The sequence below is a fragment of the Nicotiana tomentosiformis genome, chromosome 12 (genome assembly GCF_000390325.3).
Source record: "Nicotiana tomentosiformis chromosome 12, ASM39032v3, whole genome shotgun sequence".
NCBI lineage: Eukaryota > Viridiplantae > Streptophyta > Magnoliopsida > Solanales > Solanaceae > Nicotiana > Nicotiana tomentosiformis.
This window is the reverse complement of record NC_090823.1, coordinates 64,508,446-64,533,434: the sequence shown is the minus strand read 5'-3', so window position 1 is coordinate 64,533,434 and position 24,989 is coordinate 64,508,446. Positions and strand designations below refer to the sequence as shown.

Sequence of the window (24,989 nt, the reverse complement as noted above, 5' to 3'; positions counted from 1 at the left end):
TATTATTATGTGTTCTTGGCATGAAGGGTATTTCTGTGCAGGCGAGGATGAGAGACATGCATTATTTTGTGATATCTTTTCCTTGTGTATACATTTATGCCTTTATCTTGAGTTGTTACTGTTGCATCTATGTTTTTATGATTCTTGTAGTTGTCACATCTTTGCCTTTTTCCTTATTTGCTATTGTTCTATCTGTTCCTTCTATTTGTTATTTATTGTTACGTTCATGTCTACCTTTTTGTTTGTTATATATACATCATGCCTTTTTCTAGTTTGTTGTGATATCACCTAAACCTTCTTCCTCATTAGCTGTTGAAACATATGTTCTTCTACCTTGCTGTCACTATTTTTGTGTCTCCTACCTCGTCTGTTATTGTTTTCCATATGCTTTCGATTTGTTTATTGCTGTTATCTGTGTACTCTCTATTTTGTAGATACTATTATTGGTATTTCTTTTACCTGGTTGGTATTGTTATACATATGCTCGGTGAGGATGAGATAAATGCACGAAGGGTATTGTCGTGCCAATCAATTTGTCATACATACACATATTTGGTGAAGACGAGATAAATACACGAAGGGTGTTGCCGTGCCATTTAAGTTGATTTCTTGAACACATTCCTCATACTATGAAGTTCGTGGAGTTACTATTTTTGTTTGGTGGTTATCGCTTTAAGAAAAGGATTGGTTGTGATATTGAGAGAACTGAACGTGATTTCTTTTTGCAGTCATTACTACTTCGCATATTTGTTCTTGTACTCTTTTCTGTTATTTCTAGTATTATTTTTATTGCAAATCTATTGCACAGGATATATTCATGAGTATCGTTTGACTTAAAAACCTCGTCACTACTTCATCGAGGTTAGTCAAGATACTTACTCGGTACATTTGATAGGTTGTACTCATGCTACACTTCTGCACCTTCAGTGTAGATCTTGTAGATGCTTAGCTGTGGAAGACACAGCCTTGAATTGAAGACGTATCCGCACTCCAGATACCATCTACCAATTGTTTCCGGTAGTTTAGGATTTATATTTATGTATATGTAAATTTCGAACAGATGATATATCTTTTCTTAAACTGAAATTGAAATCTTATTCGTAGTCGCTCGTGACTTATACTATCAGTCATTGGGATATTATACGGAATTCAATTATATTGTTGTTGACCACTTTTATTTCATTAGAATTGTATTGACTGTTATTAGGCTTACCTAGCAGGTTAGGTTAGGTGTCATCACGACTAGGTAGATTTTGGGTCGTGACAATCAGTTTACACAAGTCGTCTCCCAATCCACTAAGGATATAATTCTTGTATTGGAAGTCAGAACATTTCCACGCCTCAGTCACAATGAAGCGTTCTTTGTCGAGAGTTCCTTCTGGCGGGACTAGAATATCCTTCTTAATAAACTTTTGCAGACTTAGAGCAGTCAAATAAAAGAACATATTTTGCTGTCATCTCTTAAAATTAGTGCCAAATATCTTTTGGGCTTTTCTGCCAAAACCGATATCGGTGGAGGTACAGAGCGGCTTGAAGAGATAGTATGTCTTGTAGAGCCAACCACCGGAACGGTTGTGTGTGTCATATTTATTAAGCACGACACAATCATACTTAATAAACCGTGAAGATATTAATCTTCAAACCGATTAATATCTCATACTATTATAGTTAATAAAACGGAAAAATTTTTAATCATCAAATTAAGTAATAAATCGGAGTAAAAAATCACATAGATTTTAATCTCCAAATGAGTAAAAAGTTAATTACACTTTAATATCTAAAAAATGAGTAGAAAGTTATGAAGGCTTTAAATCTCAAAGAAAGAGTAAAAAATTACGAAGATTTTAATCTCCAAACAAGAGTAGAAAATTATGAGGGTTTTAAAAAGAAATTTAAATGGCTTCTCAACTAAACCATTCTAACACTTAAATAGTTTGATCTCTTACTCTAATCAAACAAGTATATGTACATCTTTATATACTATTATATTTATGATCTTAATACTTTCAAGTATTAGTATAAGCCTATATAATGTCTTACTTCCTTGAAGATGCCATGCATGCTACCAAATTGTATATTAACAAACAGTTTTATATTGGTCAAGGGAATAAATAAAATTTACCTTGAAAACATAGGGAATATATGTTACTCCTAAGTCCTAAGCATGCATATAACTCTAAATATATAATATGAGATCATCATGTAATAAACATCTGCCGTAAGATTTATATCATTTATGTTTCATCAATCACAAGGGTAGGTAATAAAAAATAGTAAATTATAAGACAAAGTGAAAGAAAATAGAATCCATTTTGTAGTCATCAAACCGTTCTTTCCAATCTCTTCGAATAATGGCTTGAAACGTCAGAATCCTTGCCAGGTTGTAACATTTTTCATAAAGTAATTTTACCAGAGAACTCTATTTCAACCGTGAGAACTGGTATCATTTGGCGCGTTTGAAGCAAACTTTGTGAAGTCAAGTGCCAATTCATGGTAAATCTCTTTTGTGTTGACGATCAGTATTCTGTATGATTTTTTTAACTTTTTTTTATGAAGTATTACTCATACGGTGAGGAGTAAACATATTTTGCAACTGTTCATGTCAAGCGTGACTTTTGACTTTTGATCTCTGATTGTGAATGTGTGATATTGAAACCAAGTCATAATAATTCCATCATTATGTCAAACCTAAATGATGACAGAGGGTGCCATGTTAAGCGGCCTTTGGTACAAGCAATCCAAAATGTATATGCGTCCTTTAATAAAAAGAATCCAAAAACAAGATGCAATTTACTCAATAAATAATTTTGATGCAAATCGATCAAGCAAATTCCGCCCCAAGACTTGCATTTGGCACTACGTTTCATCATCAAATTAAAATTACTACTCAATTCTCCTTCGTCATGATCAGATTTTACAACAGAAATTAAACAGACAGATTCAGCCAAGGACCATCCGACAATGTTCGCTGCTGCTTCTTTTTTTTTTTTTTTCTCTTCGTAGCAGAAAAACTGCCCCAAATTTTCCTCTCAGCCATCAGAACAAATAGTCCTCATCTTAAATTCCTTAAGCTTATTAAAAATTGTGTTCGAAACAGTAAAGAAAACCGAATAACTAGAATAACACAAATATAGTAATTTAATTCGGGCCCACAGAATTTGTTGTGTGTCCTTAAAAGAATTTAATCCCCTCATAGCATTTCGAGGTATAGGATTATTTTGTCTCAAGATAGAACGAATTTATCTTGTTGGAGTAGCAATACTTCAAACTCCACCAAACTTCAAACTCAAAGATAGGAAACAAATCACACATGCAGAAACATTTGGAAATTCGGTGAAAATATCTGAAATAATGCCTTAGTATTTATAGGCAAAGAACTGGTTAGATTAAGAGGTGCAATTCAAAAGGTATTTTCCCATTCACGCCTTAAAACCCAACAAACGTTTCACGCTAAAATGTTCAAACACAATTTTGGTACATTACCAGTTCCAGTTTAAAACTTGTTCTGGTAGAACTCCGGATTCACATTAGAAATTTTTATACACATCATGCATCCGACTAATTAGAAAAACATAAAGACACAATTATATAGGGTAAATATGTTTATATTAAATGATCTCATGAGGAAGCGACACGTGGAGCCGAAGATAGAAGACAATCTAGTCCGAAGACAACAATCTCGAAGAGAATGGTATTCATAAAGGCGAATTAAATACCTGCCACCCGGTAGCATTTAATGGAGAATATTCTATAGCATTAATTGCATGGTCCATTACAGAGAATATGGCATTCACTGCCCACCGTTATACATTCTTCAATGGCCCCCATAATTGTCATTTAGGAGGGGCTTGATCCTAGGACCTTGTTTCCTAGGTGCAATTATAAATAGTAAGCTCTACAGTCATTGTAAGGGACATGAATTTTCTGACATACTAATACTATACTCTACTCAAAAGCTTAATACTATTTTATCTTCTTGCTCATTAATATTGTTCTTACTACCTCCAAAAACTCTGCTCTCGGAACCAAGATTTCTGCTGTTTTATCTCGGTTTCAAGGCTAAGTCTTTTATTCTTGCTTAAGCCATTTATCATTTTAGGGTCAAATCGATTCACTTGCCTATAAACCACATATAAATTCAACTGTATCATTTTACGGGTAAACAGTCTGGCACCCACCGTGGGGCTTAGTCAGTTGTGTAATTGAGTTGATCATTGCATCTATTACTAACTCGTTTGATTATTTGTTCTTAGTAAAAGTCATAGAAAATGGCAAATAACAGTGTCAACATCATACACAACGTTGAGGCCCAAGGAAATCAGCCTAAGCACGAAGATTTAATCAGTAATACTCGCAACAAGGGGGCGAGGCCACGCCGGTCCACGACGGACAATATCCGTGACATGTTCGAAAGGCGACTCCTGATGATGCAAAAGACGAGCACGTCGTTGAAACAGTAAGGATCTTGAGAGAGCAACAAAAGGCCATTATGAGCCATCTCTCACGACAGGATCAGGTCATGACGGAGTTGAAGCAGGCGTTGTCAGGTACTTCCAACAACACGAATAGACGAGGTCCAGTTCCTCCCGGTGCTCCCACAAATCAAACAACGCAGATGGTCGACAACAACACCCCGAGGGGCGAAGTCGGCTTCGACGGGGCCGGGGGGAACGGAGTGGATTCGGTAACAACAACGAAAATAATCCCTTTAAAACCAAACTCATGAGGTTTATGAGGAAAATAAACGCCCGAACGGATCAAATTTCGGGCACACCACCAGTGTTGAAAGGATCGGACTCAAAGAAATATACCCAGTTGCCGTTCAAACCAAGCGCGACACCAGAGTTGATTCCGAAGCGGTTCAAAATGCCAGACGTGCCGAAATATAATGGAACTTCAGATCCTCAGTGATAACGACAAGGTCGGGAATCCAAACTAGAGTAAGAATTTGAAAAGTAAATGCGGAAGCAATAACAATAAGGAATTGAACAATTAGAACTAAAGGGCAGAAAATAAAGGATATGGAAAAATTCAAGGAAAGAATTCCAAGAACTTCCAAGAACGCAAGTTCTATAGTCTTGACAAGATCAAAGCAACAACGTCTTGATTTATTGAAGAAATCAAACGCCTTTACTTAAAAGCAAATCAAAATAATAGATTCGGATCTTGACCGCTTTACGAGTAACTTGAGATAATAATTAATAACTAGTATTAATCGCCTTCTAAGAATACCACAAAGAAATCAAAGATATCACAATAGAGAAGTAATCTTACTACCTTGAACTATGAACTAGTAAAGGTTGAAAGATAAATCTCAAAGCACAAGTAACAAAGGTTCAAAAGAACTCTCAAAGTATGATATACTTAATCAATAATGAAGTGTCACAATGAATGAGAAGAACTCCTTATTTATAGGAGTACTAAGGCATAAAAAGTCATTACAATTAGGTAGGGGGCTGCTAAGGGGTAACAAAGTCATCAAAATTAGGTAGGGTGGTTGATAAGAAATAAGAAAAGTCACAAAGTTAGGTAGGGGCGGCCAAATCCCTTTGGGGAAGATTTGGACCTTAAAACTACTAGTTTGGGCCATTGGTTTGGACTCCAATTGGGCTCCATTTCAAACACCCCCATTTGGACCTTTTTTAAGCTCATTTTGGGCTCTTCTGGGTGCCCTTTTACTAGATTTCAAGGGCCGAGTTCGGGACTCAATCTTTCTCCTCTTGGACTTCAATTTGGGCCACCAAATAATTGTAAAATTTGTATAATTTATCTCCTTTGGTCTTGAGCTCGTCCTCCACAATTAAAAGCTTTTTTATTTGCACTTGAAGTCTAATGGCCTTATTTTGCAACTCTTTAGCTTGACATATTGTTAAAGGCCATCTTTGAGATTCCAAAGCTTCATCCTTGCCCTTGAATAGAGTTGAGCTTCCTAGGATGCTATCATTCCCCTCTTCTTGAAGAAAATTCGTCCTCGAATTTCGACCTTGCAAGAAAAAGAAAACACGCCCTTGTAAATGGCATCCACTAATCTGAAAAACTAGTAGGAATAAAATAAGATAGTGACCATATGTCCATTTAACCCAATTAATCCTAATAGGTGTAAATAAAGCATATGGATATCATCATTCCAACAAAATTTATGCCTACCTAGATCAATACAATAAAAACTTCTCGTAGATGCGCCATGCAATGGAACTTGCAATTCGATCTTGTCGGTAAGGTAGTCCATAGGTATACATGACAAAGAAATTATAAAAGATTGACAACACATCCATTTAATATAAGTATATCTACCACATGTATCAAATAAGATACTTTCATGATATAGCCAACTATCTACAATTAAAAATCTCATGGATTCCTCTACATGAAAGAGTATTTGATCACAAGTGTTACAACAATCATGCATATCATCTTTACTAGTAACAAATACTTTTACAAGCTCACATTCAACATGACTTGAAGAATGACTCCCCATCACACAACAAAAATCACATTCTAGCAATTTATCACATGAAAACTCATTAGCCACTTGAATAAGAGAAGAAGAAATATTTAACTCATTCACAAGCCTCTTCTCATAAATTTCATGCCTCTTTCCACCAAGTTGGAATACATAATCATCTATGTCATAAACAATTTCAAAAGGAAGCAAATTACTCTTGCACTTTAACTTAAATCTTACAGTTAATGACTTGATGTGCATCAAAATATCATCATCCATAAAAATTATAAAGTCACCAATATAAGAAATAAGAGTATAATTCATTACCTCCAAAAATACCTTAGGTGTTTTAGAAAGGCCAAGAATGCAAATAAACCAATTATACATACCATACTTGGACTTATTTACCGATGGAATATCATTACCTTGTATTCTTTTATGCAATGGCTCCAACTTAGCAATGCTTTTAGGAAACTCCATGTCATAACACTGTAAATAAGAATGAAAATAGTCAAAAGATTCAATAACAAAGAATTTAACCAAGCTTTTATCTTCCACCATCCAACAAGAATAGATATCGCCAAATTCATGTTGGAATCCAATTGGATCTTTTGCTACCATCTCCTGCGCCTCACCACCCCTTTCAAAAGGTATTTCAACACGTGGTTGCACAAAATCACAAGAACTAAAACAAGAAAGAGTTAATGGGTTAGGAAGTAAAGAAACTTTTTTCTTGCTTACACTCTCTTTGGCTTTTATCACAAGACTAACGTTTTCTTCACCCTTAGCCTCTTTTCTCTCACTAAAGAGTTTTTCTTTGCTTTCACTCAATCCCTCTTGCTTTTCTCTCTCTACCTCACAAACTTTGTTCATCTCATTACCTTCTCTCTTTTCCTTTCTTTCAATATCACTCTTTACCTCACTTGACATCCCACTCTTTTCACTCAAGACAACCTCTCCTTTTTCCTCTCTTGGAATGTCAACATGCACTCCCTTACTCCTCTCATTCTTTTCTCTCTCATATTTTTTCATATTCTCTTTAACAATCTTTTCATCTTCACAAATTTGTGAGGGAGTCAAAGGCCCAAGAATGAGTTTCTTCCCATTAATCTCAAAAGAGTATCTATTTTTTTCTATACTATATGAAGCACTTCTATAGACATACCATGGCCATCCCAACAAGATATGAAAACTATTCATCGGAATGACATCACACCAAATCACATCCTCATACCTTCCAATAGAGAATGGCAAGAACACTCTTTTATCTACTTTTACCCCTTTCAACATGTAGGGTTCAATATGTTCAACACAAGGCAAGTTCAATTTCTCAACCATATAAGTGCTAATTAAGTTATAGCCAAATGCTTTGTCAATTCTAAGGGCATAAATTGCAGACATCACTTTAGCTCTTGTTTGAAAAATAACTTTACCATTGTCTTCCTTCCATTCGGTATACTGTAAGTTCGACTTTTCAAGTTGTTGAGTCATAGCTTTCCTCCTTCCACTGTAACTACCTGTTTGAGACATCTTGACATAGATTAAGGGAAATATGTATCTCTCAAATTTGGCTTTTTCCCTATAATGCTCTCACCTCTCTTGCCTTTTCTTCCTCTCGAAATAACCTTTGAACAAAATACTTTGTAGATTTATGGTTAAACCCAACTCATATAAAGTTCTTAGTAGTAAAATATAGATTTTTGGGGAACAAATGAAAGAAGAACCAAATCCTAGAACTATTAGGCTCGGTTGAAATAAGACACGAACAAAAAGGAAATGATTATATATTTAGAATTAAATTTTTGTCTTATCTTTGAAATCTGGGATCCCCTCTTCTTGTTTCCTTTGATAGTTATTGGAAACAAATTAGATACAAAAGAAAGTTCCTAGAGAGCAAGCAATTTTTTTTTAAAAAAAAATTGATTTTTGTTTTTTTTTGTTTGTTTTTTTTTTTTTTCGCTCTTAGTATTCAAAAAATCCCCAGAATTATCAAGAACGAAACCTTGATAGAACCGCTTTGATACCACTTGATAACGACAAGGTCGGGAATCCAAACTAGAGTAAGAATTTGAAAAGTAAATGCGGAAGCAATAACAATAAGGAATTGAACAACTAGAACTAAAGGGCAGAAAATAAAGGATATGGGAAAATTCAAGGAAAGAATTCCAAGAACTTCCAAGAACGCAAGTTCTATAGCCTTGACAAGATCAAAGCAACAACGTCTTGATTTATTGAAGAAATCAAACGCCTTTACTTAAAAGCAAATCAAAACAATAGATTCGGATCTTGACCGCTTTACGAGTAACTTGAGACAACAATTAATAACTAGTATTAATCGCCTTCTAAGAATACCACAAAGAAATCAAAGATATCACAATAGAGAAGTAATCTTACTACCTTGAACTATGAACTAGTAAAGGTTGAAAGATAAATCTCAAAGCACAAGTAACAAAGGTTCAAAAGAACTCTCAAAGTATGATATACTTAATCAATAATGAAGTGTCTCAATGAATGAGAAGAACTCCTTATTTATAGGAGTACTAAGGCATAAAAAGTCATTACAATTAGGTAGGGGGCTGCTAAGGGGTAACAAAGTCATCAAAATTAGGTAGGGTGGTTGCTAAGAAATAAGAAAAGTCACAAAGTTAGGTAGGGGCGGCCAAATCCCTTTGGGGCAGATTTGGGCCTTAAAACTACTAGTTTGGGCCATTGGTTTGGACTCCAATTGGGCTCCATTTCAAACACCCCCATTTGGACCTCTTTTAAGCTCATTTTGGGCTCTTCTGGGTGCCCTTTTGCTAGATTTCAAGGGCCGAGTTCGGGACTCAATCTTCCTCCTCTTGGACTTCAATTTGGGCCACCAAATAATTGTAAAATTTATATAATTTATCTTCTTTGGTCTTGAGCTCGTCCTCCACAATTAAAAGCTTCTTTATTTGCACTTGAAGTCTAATGGCCTTATTTTGCAACTCTTTAGCTTGACATATTGTTAAAGGCCATCTTTGAGATTCCAAAGCTTCATCCTTGCCCTTGAATAGAGTTGAGCTTCCTAGGATGCTATCACTCAGGAGCACATCACCACCTATACAATGGCGGTGAAGGGGAACGATTTATCTCCCCACGAGATTGAGTCAGTCTTATTAAAGAAATCCGGGGAGACCTTCACAAAGGGGGCCCTGACATGGTATTTGCTTTTGCCCGAGTACTCCATAGATTCCTTCGAGATGCTCGCAAACTCTTTCATCAAGGCCCATGCCAGGGCCAGGAAGGTACAGGCCCGAAAGGCCGACATATTGAGGATTGCACAAGGAGAGTCCGAATTACTGCAGGAGTTCGTGACCAGATTTCAGAAGGAAAGGATACTGCTACCGGCCGTACCGGATGAATGGGCAACTGAAGCATTCACTAAAGGTCTGAATCCGAGAAGTTCTGACACTTCTAAGAAATTGAAAGAAAGTCAGCTCGAGTTCCAGGCAACAACCGGTACGAATCAAAGATAAGAATTGAGGATGATCAACTCGATTTCCCGACATCAACCAAGGGTCGGGACCGGGAGAAAAATAAAGAGAAGTCAAAAGATGATTTCGACGATCTTCAAGAGGGCAGTTTTTGCCCTATGAAAGGGCTGAAGGACGCAGTAGAGGTGTCCGGTCGGCGGATAGATTCGCAACCAAAAGGATATCTGATCACGACCGGAATAACAGGTCATTGCAGGACAAGGAGATATCAGGATCCCGAGATTCCTCCTACCCCAGGCTTTCCGAATACAACTTCAACATCAGTGTAGTGGAGCTGGTATCGGCTTTGAGGAACATGAAGGAAGCACAGTTCCCGAAGCCAATGAGATCTGATCCCAGTCAAAGGGATCCTAATTTGTGGTGCGAATACCATGGGACCAACGGTCACCGGACTGGGGACTACCAGCATCTGCAGAAAGAGGTGGCGACATTGCTGAAAAATGGCCATCTCAGAGAATTCTTGAGTGATCGGGCTAAAAACAATTACGGTCCCAATTGTGATAACGTGAAACCTTCAAAAGCAGGAGAAGATCCTCCACGTTTGACGATCAACATGATTTTCGGGGGGAACGAGATTAATGGCGTAATGTTTTCGGCGGCAAAATAGACGAAGGTATCGGTAACCCACAGTAAGAGACTCCGGGAAGTCGATGAGGACGACATTACTTTCACGGAGGAAGACGTAGATAGACTGCTATTGTTGCACAACGATGCCTTGGTAATCTCTTTAAATGTCTTAGATTTTAAAATTAAACATATTTTGGTGGACCCAGGAAGTTCGGCGAATATTATCCAGTGGAGAGTGTTGGAACAAGCCAAGTTGATCGGAAGTATCATTCCAACCACAAAACTCCTCGCCGGGTTCAATCTGGCGAGCATGACAACCCGAAGAGAGATCCTGCTGCCTACGAATGTCGAGGGGGTAATGAAGATGACCCTTTTCAAGTTAGTGAACGGCGATATGGGTTGCAATATTATCCTGGGGAGACCATGGTTGCACGAGATGAAAGTCATACTGTCAACATATCATCAATTGCTGAAGTTCCCAACTCCCGAGGAAATTAAACAAATAAGAGGAGACCAACCAGCAGCAAGGGAGATGAATGCAATCTCAGTTTCCAGTAGCCAAGGAAGGAGCATGCAGCATAGCAATTACAGGAACCGGCACCTGCTCTCGAGCCGAGCGAAGTCAACCAGAGGAGGAGGAAGAGGAATCCTATTAGGTACCAAGATACTTTGAGGTACCATAAGAAATAGATGCAACGAAATCCACGGCGAAAGAACTTGAACAAGTCGCATAGTTTGAGAAGTTCTTGGAAAGGAAGTTCTACTTGGGGACAGGATTAAACCACGAGCTCCAGTCTAGATTTATTGAATTCCTTAAATTTAATGTTGACTGTTTTGCGTGGTCGCATGCGGATATGACAGGTATCCCGCCGGAAGTGGCCGTGCACAAACTAAGCTTGGATCCCAGCATCCCTCAGGTAAGACAGAAAAAATGTCCTATTGCCAAGGTCAGAAACAAATTCGTCAAAGAAGAGGTAACTCGTTTGCTTGATATCGGTTCAATCTGAGAGGTAAAGTATCCTGACTGGCTAGCTAAAGTAGTAGTAGTTCCAAAGAAGAAGAATAAATTTTGCATGTGTATAGACTATAAGGATTTAAATAAGGCATGCCCAAAAGACTCGTTCCCACTGCCAAATATCGATCAAATGATTGATGCGAAGACCGGGCACGAGTTAATGAGTTTCCTCGATGCTTACTCCGGGTATAATCAAATCAAGATGGACTCGGAGGATCAGAAAATACTTCGTACATAACGAACTAAGGCACATATTGTTATAATGTGATGACTTTCGGGCGAAAGAACGCCGGAGCCACTTATCAGCGACCGTAATCAAAATGTTTGAGAAACAAATAGGGAAAACTATGGAGGTTACATAGATGATATGTTGGTTAAGTCTTTGAACGTAGGTGATCATCTTAAACACCTGCAAGAAACCTTTGACATCTTAAGGAAGCATAACGTAAAGCTTAACCCCGAGAAGTGTGCCTTCGGGGTCAGCTCCGGTAAGTTCCTGGGATTCCTGGTATCGCAAAGGGGGATCGAGGTTAACCACGATAAAATTATAGCCATCGAAGACATCTCGGACCAGCTATCAAGCGTAAAAGAGGTTCAAAGGCTGACAGTGAGACTGACCGCTTTGAGCAGATTCATTTCCCGGTCTTTGAAAAAATGCCATCATTTATTTGCACTCCTCAAAAAGAAGAACAACTTCGAATAGACTCTGGAATGTCAGCAGGCTTTGAAGGATTTGAAAAGGTATTTGCCAAGTCCTCTATTAGTGTCAAAACCGGAGGAAGGCGAACAACTACTGATCTATTTAGCGGTCTCGGAGGTAGCGATAAGTGCCGTTTTAGTCTGTGAGGATAAAGGTATGCAATATCCTATCTATTATGTTAGTAAAATTTTAACAGGAGCATAAACTCGCTACCCACATCTGGAAAAATTGGCCTTAGCCCTCGTAGTCTCCGCTCGAAAGCTTAGGCCTTATTTCCAATGTCATCCGATAGCCATGGTGACCACTTTCCCCTTGCGGAATATTCTTCATAAACCTGAACTTTTAGGTAGGCTAGCCAAGTAGGCTGTCGAAATAAGTAAATTTGACATAAAATATAAACCTAGGATTGCGATTAAGTCACAAGTTTTGGCCGACTTTGTGGCTGATTTTAGTCCGGGACTGTTGCCTTTGGCTACAAAAGAAACAGTGATGGTGTCAGAATCGACATCAGGAGTGTGGACCTTGTTCACGGATGGAGCTTCCAATGTGAAGGGGTCCGGGCTCGGCATAGTGCTAACTACGCCCTCGGGAGAAACCATAAGGCAGGCCATAAGAACCGTTCCTCTGACTAACAATGAAGCAGAGTATGAAGCTTTGATTGCAGGACTCGAGCTAGCCTGGGGACTGGACTCCGAGATCATAGAAATCAAATGCAACTCCCAATTGGTAGTAAATCAGGTCTACGGGACCTTCGAAGCCAAAGAGGAACGCATGCAACAGTACGTAGTGAAAGTCCAGGCCCTGCTCGCTCGGTTTAGGGAATGGTCAATTTTGCACATCCCGAGGGAAGAGAATACGGAAGCAGATGCACTAGCCAATCTGGGTTCGTCCACGGAAATGAAGGGATCGGACTCAGGTACGGTCGTATAGCTTATGCACTCGGTACTGGACACATATAGTTATTACGAGGTAAACGCGGCTAATTTGGTCTGGGACTGGAGAAATGAGATCATTGACTACCACAAGCACGGAAAATTACATGAAGATCCCAAGGCATCGCGAGCGCTGCGCACTAAAGCAGCTTGATACAGTTTCAAGAGAGGTCAATTATATAGAAGATCTTTCCAAGGCACGTTGGCCCGATGTTTGGGGGCTTCCGAAGCTAAGTATGTCATGCAGGAAGTCCATGAAGGAATATGTAGAAATCACATAGGCGCAGATTCCTTAGTTCTAAAATTAATTAGGGCAGGATACTACTGGCCCCTGATGGAGCAGGACGCCAAGGCTTATGTTCAAAAATGCGATAAATGTCAACGATACGCATCGTCGGTACATCAACCAGCAGAGCCACTACACTCAGTTTTGTCGCCATGGTCGTTCATGAAATAGGGGATGGATATAGTCGGTCTGTTGCCACCAGCCCCCGTAAGGTAAGATTCTTTTTGATTTTAACTGACTATTTTTTTAAATGGATTGAAGCATGTCCTTATCAGAAGATCGGCGAACGCAAAGTGGTAGATTTCTTGTGGGAGAATATAATTTGCAGATTTGGGATACCAAAAGAGATAGCCTGCGATAACGGGCCACAATTTATAGGCGCAAAGGTCACAAAATTCCTTGAAGACTTGAAAATCAAAAGGATCACATCGTCACCCTATCACCCGAGCGCAAACGGTCAAGCTGAATCAACAAAAAGGTGATTATCTGAAATCTCAAAAAGAGATTGGAAGCAGCCAAAGGCAAATGGCCCGAAGAGCTACCAGGAGTACTATGGGCGTACCGAACAACGGCCAAATAAAGCACGGGGGAAACTCCTTTCTCTCTTGTGTACGGAGCAAAAGCCCTGATCCCGGTGGAAGTAGGAGAACCTACCTTGAAATATTTCCAAGCGGACGAAGAAACAAACAATGAAGCAATGTTGGTCAAATTGGAGCTGCTCGACAAACACAGGGACTTGCACATATAAGGATGGCAGCCCAAAAGTAGATAATGGAAAGATATTACAATCAAAGGGCCAACCTCTGTTATTTCAAAGTAGGAGACTTGGTTTTAAGGAAAGTAACTCAGAACACTCGGGAGCTCAATGCAGGAAAGTTAGGTCCAACGTGGGAAGGACCCTATCGGGTTTCAGCTATCACCGGGAAAAGCTCATATGAATTGGAAAATCAAGACGGAGTAAAGTTGTCGAGCATCTGGAACATGGCACACCTCAAAAGATACTATTGCTGATGAGCCTTGCCTACACTGAAAGTATGTGCTGCACTCTTTTTCCCTTCGTCTAGTTTTTGTCCCAATTGGTTTTTTCTGGCAAGGTTTTTAACAAGGCAGCAATGGAAAGCTTACTATGAAGGAAGCTTCGTCAGCAGAAATAAGACCTTAAAATGACAAGGCACGCAAAAAACGGATCATTACGGAGCGGTTAGATAATCTTTGGCTCGGTAGCAAAAGTTTCTACCGGGAAGTAAAATTTGCTATTTGCCAAGGGTTACCCGACCGTTCACGAGTACAAGCCACTGAGGGGTTGTTAGATAGTCTTTGGCTCAATAACAAAGTTCCTAAGGGGAAGTGAAGCTTGTTATCGAACTAAAGATTATCTAACCATCCACTAGTGGAATCTCTAAAGGATCAAGACTTCCAGTGTTCAAATTCGCATCCTTCGCATTCGAACACTGGGGGGGAATGATATGTGAATATGGCAACAATGGCTGCCGCATCGACGGGGAACGCGAAACCCGGAGACAAAGTTGTATCATCGGGACCGGGGACTGCGCGGCCAGCCCCGTAGAAATAAGTTGTACAAGTTAGCCACAAGTAATGGCAATTCCTTTTTAGCACAATGAATGATTATGTACTTTTGAAAATGGAAGGAATAAAGTAAAGTCCTTTTATTTTTATCTTGTTTCTTGTCCTATCGATGAATTAATTTTATCATTTGAAAGCTAAACAAGTACTTCAATGCTAATACCGTAATGAACAGGAGACGTCCTCTTCAAGAACACCGTAAACCTAAGAGGGCCCTCTCTTATGAAACCCTCACGGTAAAGGGTTGATTCCGTAAGAACTTATGCCCAGAATCCAAATGCTCTCGCGGAGAAATACACCCGAAGCCTTGTACAATTCGATGCAAAGAGTAAAACTTGCGCAAATAATTAAATGAAAAAGCACTTCTATTCACAGCACACGTGCCAAATAGCACAAATACAAAAGTATGGAAAAGAATAGAAAGCAAAAGCTAAACTACTGCACCCCCGAATCCGGAGGAAAAGAAGCATCTGCACCCCCGGGAGAAGTAGGTAGATCCGCCGCTGGCTCAATATCTTGGCCTTCACTGTCTTGGCCTTCAGCATCTTCACCTTCCGATTCTTTTTCAGTTCCCGAGAACTCAGAACCGGAATCAGAAGAGTTAGTAGCATCATGCTGGACCGGAAGACCCCTTCGGGCAGTTGTCTCCAGCTCACGAGCCTTTAGCGATTTCGGCATCAAAGTAAATGATGCCCGCTTTGGACTCCTCCAAGATTTCTCCTCATGCTATACATAGAATATATATTTTTTCAATAATGAGGGAAGTCGCTCGACGCTGGAGTTCTTCTTTAAGACGGTCAACCTCGTTGAAAGGCTATCCCGCTCGGATCTAGTGGCCCGGAGGCTAACATTGAGGTCGCAGACATTGGAGTTGAAGACTTTGTTGTGCTCTATGACTCTCTTATGCCTCTCTTCCAACCGGGCATACTTCTCCTCCGCAACAGTGACTTCTTCAGCTTTGGAGTTCAAGGCCGCCTCCAAATTATTGAATCTTTCAGCAGAGGCAGCCTCGCGACCGGATGCAGCAAGAACGGCATTATGGACCTCGACCCACTTTGCCCTAGCTTCTTTAAATTGTACCCTTAACTGGGCAGTCTCTTGGCTAAGGGTCACTACCTCTTGCTCGCTTTACTGCAACCGAGCATCCAATTCAGTGGCCTCAGCAGCTCGTGCTTCCAGCTCCGTGAGATGAGTAGTAATTTGATTTCGCTCGATTAACAATTGATCCCGCTCGGAGGTAAGTTCTTCCTTATCAAGAATCAACCTCTTAAGGCTCTCGGAAGCAAGTAAGTTAGCCTGCAAAACAAAAATGCAAACTCAAAACCCTGCCATAAACAAAGATAGAAGAAACAGCAGAGGAAATAAAGATTATACCGTCGCTGCGTTGTGCATGGCATTGTTCAACAAAAACTCTCCCGAGAGAGTTTGTATCTTATTCCTGTATTTTTCTGAAGCCAGAGGCTTCAGATAATTAACAAGTTCCACTAGCCGGGACAACAGATGGCATCCAGTAAAAATCGAGAGGGTGACGCTCCTCCTCCTTTGGGGATCTTCAGAGGGGGCAGAATAATTATGCCCCAAATTCCCATGAACTGGGGACTGGGGAAGAGGGACATCTTCTTCTCGGGAAGTTGCGGCCGGTGGAGATGGTGTAGCAGTTGCTGGTGGCGAAGGCAGAGTTGGTGAAGAAAGAGATGAAGATGATGTCGTTGTAGGGTGCGAAGCAGCTGCGACAACAGCATTGCTAGTTGTTGGTTGCTCATCAACCGAGGACGGGAGACACCCAGTACCCAGCCTTATGGTACCGGGAACACCGACTGGGACTCGGAAGCGAGAGTTAGCATCTTCCACTATAGCAAATTCCCCCAGAGCGCCGGGACATTGTCATCCGTTGGCGTAACTAGCTCAACAGATTGAGCATTCTGTTGAGCTGATAAAGGTCGCCGTCTTCTATGTAGAGAAGCCCCCTCATCACTGGCTTCTCCATCATCGTTGATCACTACGGTGTCTATGGCCGGCTTGATCGCAGCGCTCGTCGCCACAACATCCGTGGACGGCTCGGGCACAGTATCCTTCGCCTTTTTATTTTTTCCTCTAGCTGCGGAGGAACGTCCCCTTATTGTCTCTTTTTCTCTGGCTAGGGACTCCGAGAAGAAGCACTTGCACCAGAAGCGGGCCCGGAGACTCCTAATCGGGTGAAAGCCTCCTGCAGCAGCCTCGCCGCATCAGCCGGATCAGCCAACACATCCTCCACGGGGACGCCAATTGAGCCCTGGGGTAGACCTGAATTCAGCAGGAGAGAAAGGTTAATCAATTTCCCTATACGAAATGTGAAAACAAGATGAGTTCAGCCTACCATGAATTTTGGCCTTCCGTCCATATTTAAGGGCTAGTTCTTTTCACGTGCGGGTCTCGGGCGTAGTGACATCCAAAATCTTCTGGACCCACTGGTCCAAGCCTTCAACCCAAGGTGGTGTCCACCGAGTTGGTGAAATAAGTGAAAGAAGAAGCATCGGTAGCAGCATGGGGTGATCTTTAACTAGAAGAAAAGATAAATGGCGAACTTACAACTACAGTTCCATAATTCCGGAAAGGATGGAGTCGTGGACGGGATGATATCCCCGGTGGCAACCGCAACGAGCCGTTCCATCCACCCACGGTCGTTGTCATCATCCATGCTGGTTAGCAAAGCATGGTGGCCACGTGGGAGGAGCAGCATCACCAGCACTACCTTTGTTCTTTGAGGAATTGGGATTTCTGGAAGAAGAGGCCATTGTTATTAGAAGGAAGAAGCAGGAGGAGGTTAGAGAAAGTTGAAGACAAGTATGAGTTGAGCAAAGAGAGTTTGGAAAGTTATGAAGTGTAAATGGAGAAGTTTGATGCGTATAAGTAAAGGAATAGGCGGCTAAAATCGTGGCCATAATTACCTCGATAACCGGCAAAAGTATTGTTGAATCGTGGGATGACGCATTTTTGGGGCATTAAATGCAGAGAGGCGTGCGTCTAGTCAACCGTCAGAAACTTTTCAAAGAGGGTCAGAGGATTTCCCGAAAAAAGGTATCTTTACCAACTTCCTAATGACACAAGGTTATACCACCGGAAAGCAGGGGGACTATCTATATAGGGTACAAATATTCATATTAAATGATCGTATTAGGAAGTGACACGTGGAGCCGAAGACAGAAGACAATCGGGTCCGAAGACAACGATCTCGAAGAGAATGGTATTCATAAAGGCGAATTAAATACCTGCCACCCGATAGCATTTAGTGGAGAATATTCTATAGCATTAAGTGCACGGTCCATTACAGAGAATATGGCATTCACTGTCCACCGTTACACATGTTTCAATGGCCCTCATAATTATCATTTAAGAGGGGCTTGATCCTAGGACCTTGTTCCCTAGATGCAACTATAAATAGGGACATGAATTTCCTGACATACTAATACTATACTCTACTCAAAAGTTTAATACTATTTTATCTTCTTGCTCATTAATATTGTTCTTACTGCCTCCGGAAGTTCTGCTCCCGGAGTCAAGATATTTGTTGTTTTATCTCGATTTCAAGGCTAAATCTTATATTCTTGCTTAAGTCATTTATCATTTTAGGATCAAATCGATTCACTTGTCTATAAACCACGTATAAATTCAACTGTACTGTTTTATGGGTAAACAACAATTAATTTGGCATACAGAAAAGGTAGTCCTATTCTATATATGATTGACAAAAGCACCTGTGTTGAACAAATAAGTAAAAAGAAAAATCTTACTACATGTCATTGTTATTTCTATACAAGACGCCGCCTCGCATTGGCCAGCCTACTTCTTTGTGATCTTTTGTTAGGTCCATTGCGACGGGTTTCATAACGCAATAGCCTTTTCTTGAACAAGAGCTCGTCACATTCTGATTATTCATCCCTCTTTACGCTACAGTTGTGGCCACCACAGTTCGTTTCCACCACCACCCTTCATCTTCTCTTACTCTCCATCTCGTACCTTTTTGCTCTTTTCCTCGGGCATTGGCTTTTGATAATTGCACTCACTCTATCCTTACTATGCTTTCTGTGTATTGATATTGGCATGGCCTCTAGTCCCATTAACTTAGCTACTACTCCTGGTTTACACCCAACCACTCTCTCCCCTGCTATTGCCGGGGGCATGTTTTGAGTTCGAGTTTTCATCTCCATTTTCCTCAGCTCGTGGTTGCAGCATACTGATTTTCTTGCACCAACACTTGTGGTTAGCAAAGGAGACACGTCATGGAAAGAAGACCGGTAGATGGCATCTTTGCCATCCAGAGAAAAGCGCGCGTTCCTTGCAGTTGGAAGAATGTCTGAACTGTTGACACAAGACATTCAATGCTGCCCATATTCGTTCAGCTTTTCTCTTCTTGCCATTTTCTCCTCCATGTCCAATTGGAGCAACATCTCCTCCAAGGTTGTCTGGTTATCCCTTTCGTTCAGCTTTAGATCAGTAGTAGCAGTGACCATCATGTAAGTAGATGAGAGAGGGCGGGCAGAGGCTGCAGTTTGATGGTTGAGAGTGGAGGTATAGCTTTCGTTATTACAGAAGTTTTTAAAGCCTTTCCTCATCTTAGCTCCCATGAGATTCTTCAACTGAAAGAAAGACAAGTCCTTCATGGTTGATTGTTTCATCAGACCAATATTACTCTGTTTTAGTTTGAATAATTCAAGTGACTGAAAACATTGTTCAAATTGTCGGCGTGAATGAAGTAAATAGGGAGCGGTAGTTTCTTTTCTCTGCTAGATGATCCTTAAAAGCATTCACAGGATAAAAGAGCTTTCACAAGACTTCAGATCTCGGCAAGAAAAAGTTATACCATCACGGATCAATGCGCAAGTGGCTTAATTTATGCCTGCATCTTTTATTAACACTCATCTACATTTGCTTCTTCATTTCCTTGATGAACCAACACTATTTCCTCCAAAACTCAATTAAGGGCCGCCATCTACATCCGCAATATTAATACATCATTTGAATTTTAATAATAAAGCAACAGCTGCACGGGTTTATGATAACCATTCCACATTAGTAAACGAGAACCGTCAGATACAAACAAATTAACCCACATCATCAAACAAATTTTCTTCTATCGAGTTGCATTATTTCCCAAGATTAACCACACGATAGAATGAGATTAGAGTCAGCTGGATCTACCCAGGAATCTAGCACGTGGCACTTTATTATATTTCTTCCTCTCTTTTTTTTTTCCTTTTCCTTTTTAGTTGTCGGTCTTTTGGTGCCATAAAATGACAAACTTGAGCCTTGTTTCTAAAGGAAGAGACTTGAGGAATTCCCGTTCCTAATTCTGAGAAGTGCATACATGCAAGATTAATCTTGACGGCTAACAAAACGTCGCACGACAGAAGAATTGGTTACAACACTACCAACTTATCAGGAAATCCTATAATCCATCTTCTAACTTAAATACTTAGCATCAGCTTTCCAGAAATGTTGGGAGGGGGGGGGGGGGGGGGGGGGAGAGGGGGAGGCTGAATTTAGTCTCTGGTTACATCAGCTTCAGCAAGAATTCTTCCTCCCTTTCCCCGGCTCCAGGTGAAAGAAACAAGAATTTTATCACTCAGATCATCTCGACAGAATGAATGAATGCATACCACTCAAAAAGAAATGATGCACGAAGTATTGCCAGAGGGAGACTGAATTGAGTCTCTGGTTACCTCTCAATGAGGTATCCAGACGATCCGCTCCTGGTGGATTCATATCATCAAATATCCCAATTAATGCCGCACAAAATTAGCCAAGATTTCACTTCCAAGACTTGCCTCAAAAGGCTGGTCCCCGGGTTAGGGGTCTAGCCACAAACCTGATGATCAAGGTTGTACATGCAAGCACTTGATATATATGCAGAAGCACGAAAAGTGAGTAGAATATTAACTAACAAATGGTGCTACAAATGCACAACGCATCCTAAGATTACAGATATTAAGCAGGCTAAGAAATATATACCTAAAGACAGAAAGATCCTTATCCTCTGTCATTCAACGGGTATTCAGCCATCTGGAGCTTCATTAGCCTTGACAAATCGACCCTTAACTCGCTTTCTAGTATCAGCTCTTGCCTTCCTTGATTCATAACGTATGTGCTTATCATATCTGGACATCACAACTCACACTCAGAGATTCAACAAAACCAACATGTAGGGATAAACTCAAGAGGTGACAAGGGAAAACTATGCTGAAGGGAAAACTAAAAGAAATAACCTACCTTCGTGTTTTCTTTTTCTCCTTATAACGTTGCATTGCATTTCCTCTGTTCTTCGCCAGAAGCTCCATATCAGCCTTGAGTATTTCCTCACCGGTGTTTTCACCTCCCACAAAAATGCTTTGCTCCATAAAGTTCAAATCTTTAGACACACCACAGCATTTCCGTTTAGTATAACCAGAGTCCGAAGAAAGCTTAATTATTGGTAAATTGTTGCTCTCAGATGTCGCTGGCCCCTGGCTTCCCCCTCGATTATTCGAATTATTCTGCAAGGCATGAAGCAAGTAATTTCTCAGATTCAAGAGGAAGACTTTATTATACCATACCATTTGACACATCTGTTTTTTCGCAGATAACTTCACTATCCATCCATGTATACCAAAGAGAAAATGAAGCGTTACTGTCAGCATTACTATGTATGACCTAACTATCGAACATTTATTTATTAATCAGGTAATAATGTGGTACCTCAAATTCTCAATAACATTAACCCAAGCTAATTGGAAAAAGTAATGTCAAAAGCAGTGTCCAAGGTGAATCAACAGAACAACTAATGGTCGTGGTTCCTAAAGCAGACAATAGAAAGTTCTAGAGTTAATTAAAATTGACATGGCCATATTCTGGTTAAACGCATTGCAGAATCAGTTGTACACCATGCCTTTGTTAGAATTTACAAAATTGTAAAGGTACTATATATTCGACTCCTTAACACAAAAGAAACCTCAACAATCCTCCAAGACAGAACAAAGAACTGACAAAGTTGGTAACAGACATCTGTCACTCAGACATTTTTGTTATGTCTAATCTGTCACTTAAAACTACAGGTCTCAAGACTCAATCATGCCAAATTAATTGATTTAAGGGATTAAAATAAAACAAATGAGATAAAATTAACGGTGGCTAGAGCTTACACTGAGAGCTGTCATATCTTCATGGGCAACTGAGCAGTTAATGCCTGAGAGTTCTAATCCTTTTGAAGTTGCTAATGATGTTCCTTTTATGAGTTCACCATAGCTTTTCATCATGTAAGCCATGTCGCTCTCACTGTAGTCGGCTTCCACTGAGCTTGACTGTTCATGGCTCCTCAACTGCCCCAGATTGAAATCCCATATCTGAAGAAGCAAACACAACAAGGCCGTGTATACAATCAGTCCAACTTCAAGAACTGGATCAAAGAAGCAAGCAGTAGAGGAGAAGCAGCTAGTATCATTTCAGGTAACTAAAGAGGGTACAAGATAAAGTATATCAGCAACATGTCCTGTTCAACCGATATCTCTTCCTTTTAAATTTTATCAGTTCAAAAGAGCAAAAGCATAATTCAATGACAAGTCTATGTTTGGAATAGTTTTCAACCAGCAATAGAGGCGCCTCGGTTAGAACCTCACTAGCTGCGTCAATGACAAGTCTATGTTACACTCATTAAGCTCGTTGCATGTTTTTAAATTTCCTAATACTTTTCACCAGAGAAGATTAAAGGTGTACAGCTGATTTTGACAGCTCAAAGATAGTTCTGAATATCATATTTTTTCAAAAATGGAAATAGACGATCCCATTTTAGAAAAAGAAATGGGAATAGAAGATTGTCTTAATATTGAAACAGAATATCAAAGGCAACATCGTAGCATTATGTATCTTTATTTACTTAAAAATGAAGATACTATCTTGAGACACACCTCAAGAATGTGATTCTCATGCAACTTTATGCATATGCCAAAATCACTAAAAACCACAAAAAGGAGGATCGACTGGTATAGATCTAGGTTATTAACCACGACTAACTCAAGATCTAACAAAACTTGACAGAAAAGGAAATTTTGCATGCTGCCTGTACAAATATGACAACCAATTCCATTAGTACAAGAAACTTTTTTCCCAACCTCTAAAACGCCTACCCCCAAGATTCCAATATGACAGAATTTTCCTCTGCTTTGTAGATGCGCACTAGAAACAAATCAAAGCAGAATCTCAAGTCTGTTCACATCCCAAATATACTCGAAAGGCACCAAACACTATAATGATATGGGCTTATCATAGTATTCTTTTCTCAACTCAAACGAATCATCATACGTGCAGATTCATGTTGGATGTTCAATTATCAATCAAATCACTATTAGTATGAAGAAATCCTCAGTTCAATGACGACTCAATGCTACAAAAACAGTTTTTATTCTGCAATTCCGCACGACACACCTTAGCTTTTCACATTTGAAACAAAGGCAAACGTTATTGAACAATATGTTATATAAAGAACGAGACAACAGAAGTGGATTAATTCATCGCACTTGTTCAGGCTATGCAAAATATCCTAGCTATGACCGATAAAGTTATAATTAGCACCATAAAATTATGATAATACCTGGGTGTTTTGAACATAGGAATTTCCGCTCGACAAAATATTCCCTTGCACCATGCGGTCACTGTCTTTTGAATTATGAGGCTTCTGCATCATAAGCAAAGAGGTAAATGGCACGCTCTGCGGCTCAAGCTGCTGATTGGCACCACCCATAACCGCATCACTCCCCTCCGTCACATTAACATTTCCCTGCCAATCACTACTCCCATTAGGTGTCTTTGGAACTAAATCTTCCGATCCACCTCCAACCCCATCTGCAAAATCTCTCTTGAATAACTCAATTAATTGTTTCAATATCACTTGTTTCTGCTTGCCACAAGTTGGATTTTGCTTTCTACCCACCTCACGAGTTGTGGAGTAAATCCCAGAATTATTATTAGCGTTAGGTACCATTAAATCTTGCAACAAGACAGAAGGTGGAGGAATAACATCCTTACACATCCAATTACAAGGCTCTAAGAAACCATTCCAAGTGGGCTGCAAATGAGTAGGTGTTGGTGGTTTCTTGGCCTCAACATCCAAACCCCAAGCTGAAGCAAGCTCAGAAGCACAAGGACATCCAGAGAACCCTTCAACAGGGGTCCGATCGTGTGCACAGCTGCCGTGAGCATCCCAATCGCATTCTTGGCAGAGTACGAGGTTGTCGGTGGCGCAACGGATGGAGACAGGCTCGGAGCAACAGTTGTCACAGATCTGAGATCGGAGGTGTTTTTTGGAGAGGGCGTTAGCTGAATGAACGTGCTGGTCACAGAAAAGACACAGCTTTGCTGAATCAGCTCGACAGTAAAGTACGGCAATCTGCTGATTGCAGAAATCGCAGGGACGGCTGTCTCCAGTATTTCTCTGGCTCATTATCACGATTCCAAAACCCTAGGAAAACGATCTGGGTTTGGCGGCGCTAAGCTAGAAATATTGTGCAATCTTGTCTTGACACAAAAAGATTTTATTTTTTGTATGTCAAGAGTTTGAGGTAATTAGTTGATGTTATTTGTATTTTGGATTTTCTGAATGCTTAAGAAGAGTTCAATGTTCTTCTATCTTTGAAATGGACAGAGGTGATAGTTGATCTCGCGCAAATCTCCTTTTTAGGGATGGAATGAGGAGAGTCCGGAACCAGTTCTTTTGGGCTAAGGGACGGGTTTTCATTTTATATATAGCGTTTTTATTAGCCTTAAAGGAGTTCCAGAATTAGATAAAAATTCATTTTGGATCCTTTAGGTCTTCCAAAATATTTTTTTCTTTAGTTATTTTACATTTTGTCATAATATTCGAAGAGCAAAAAATTAGGGTTTCATTATATTGGGGTGGGATTGTGATGAAAAATAACTCAGTATGATATAGTTATT

General features: G+C 40.0%; 1 protein-coding gene and 1 pseudogene across 4 annotated transcripts; both read right to left on the bottom strand.

The window, feature by feature from the left end:
- Positions 1-5,335: 5,335 nt before the first annotated feature.
- Positions 5,336-24,787, bottom strand: LOC104121595 (zinc finger protein CONSTANS-LIKE 14-like). Of its 4 annotated transcripts, XR_011413103.1 has the most exons (6): positions 23,647-24,787; positions 22,202-22,402; positions 21,294-21,556; positions 21,036-21,181; positions 7,879-19,663; positions 5,336-6,934 (listed from the first exon to the last, which is right to left on the bottom strand). XR_011413103.1 is itself a non-coding variant. In XM_070192216.1 (5 exons), the coding sequence occupies exons 1-4, from the start codon at positions 24,493-24,495 to the stop codon at positions 21,079-21,081; spliced, it is 1,416 nt and encodes a 471-aa protein (XP_070048317.1). In that variant the 5' UTR covers positions 24,496-24,787; the 3' UTR covers positions 5,336-6,934; positions 21,036-21,078. The 4 variants fall into 4 exon arrangements, 3 of the variants coding, with proteins under 3 accessions (XP_070048317.1, XP_009631920.1, XP_009631919.1); XM_070192216.1 differs by lacking the exon at positions 7,879-19,663; XM_009633625.4 differs by lacking the exons at positions 5,336-6,934; positions 7,879-19,663 and adding an exon at positions 19,694-20,016.
- LOC117273742 (U4 spliceosomal RNA) lies at positions 22,559-22,697 on the bottom strand (annotated as a pseudogene).
- Positions 24,788-24,989: the final 202 nt, after the last annotated feature.

Excerpts from the sequence above, each read along its gene's own strand:
- LOC104121595 (XM_070192216.1), bottom strand. The coding sequence starts at position 24,495 with ATGAGCCAGAGAAATACTGGAGACAGCCGTCCCTGCGATTTCTGCAAT. Across the intron at positions 22,403-23,646 it reads CCTATGTTCAAAACACCCAG|ATATGGGATTTCAATCTGGG; the intron begins GTATTATCATAA and ends TTGCTTCTTCAG. Across the intron at positions 21,557-22,201 it reads AAGATATGACAGCTCTCAGT|AATAATTCGAATAATCGAGG; the intron begins GTAAGCTCTAGC and ends CATGCCTTGCAG.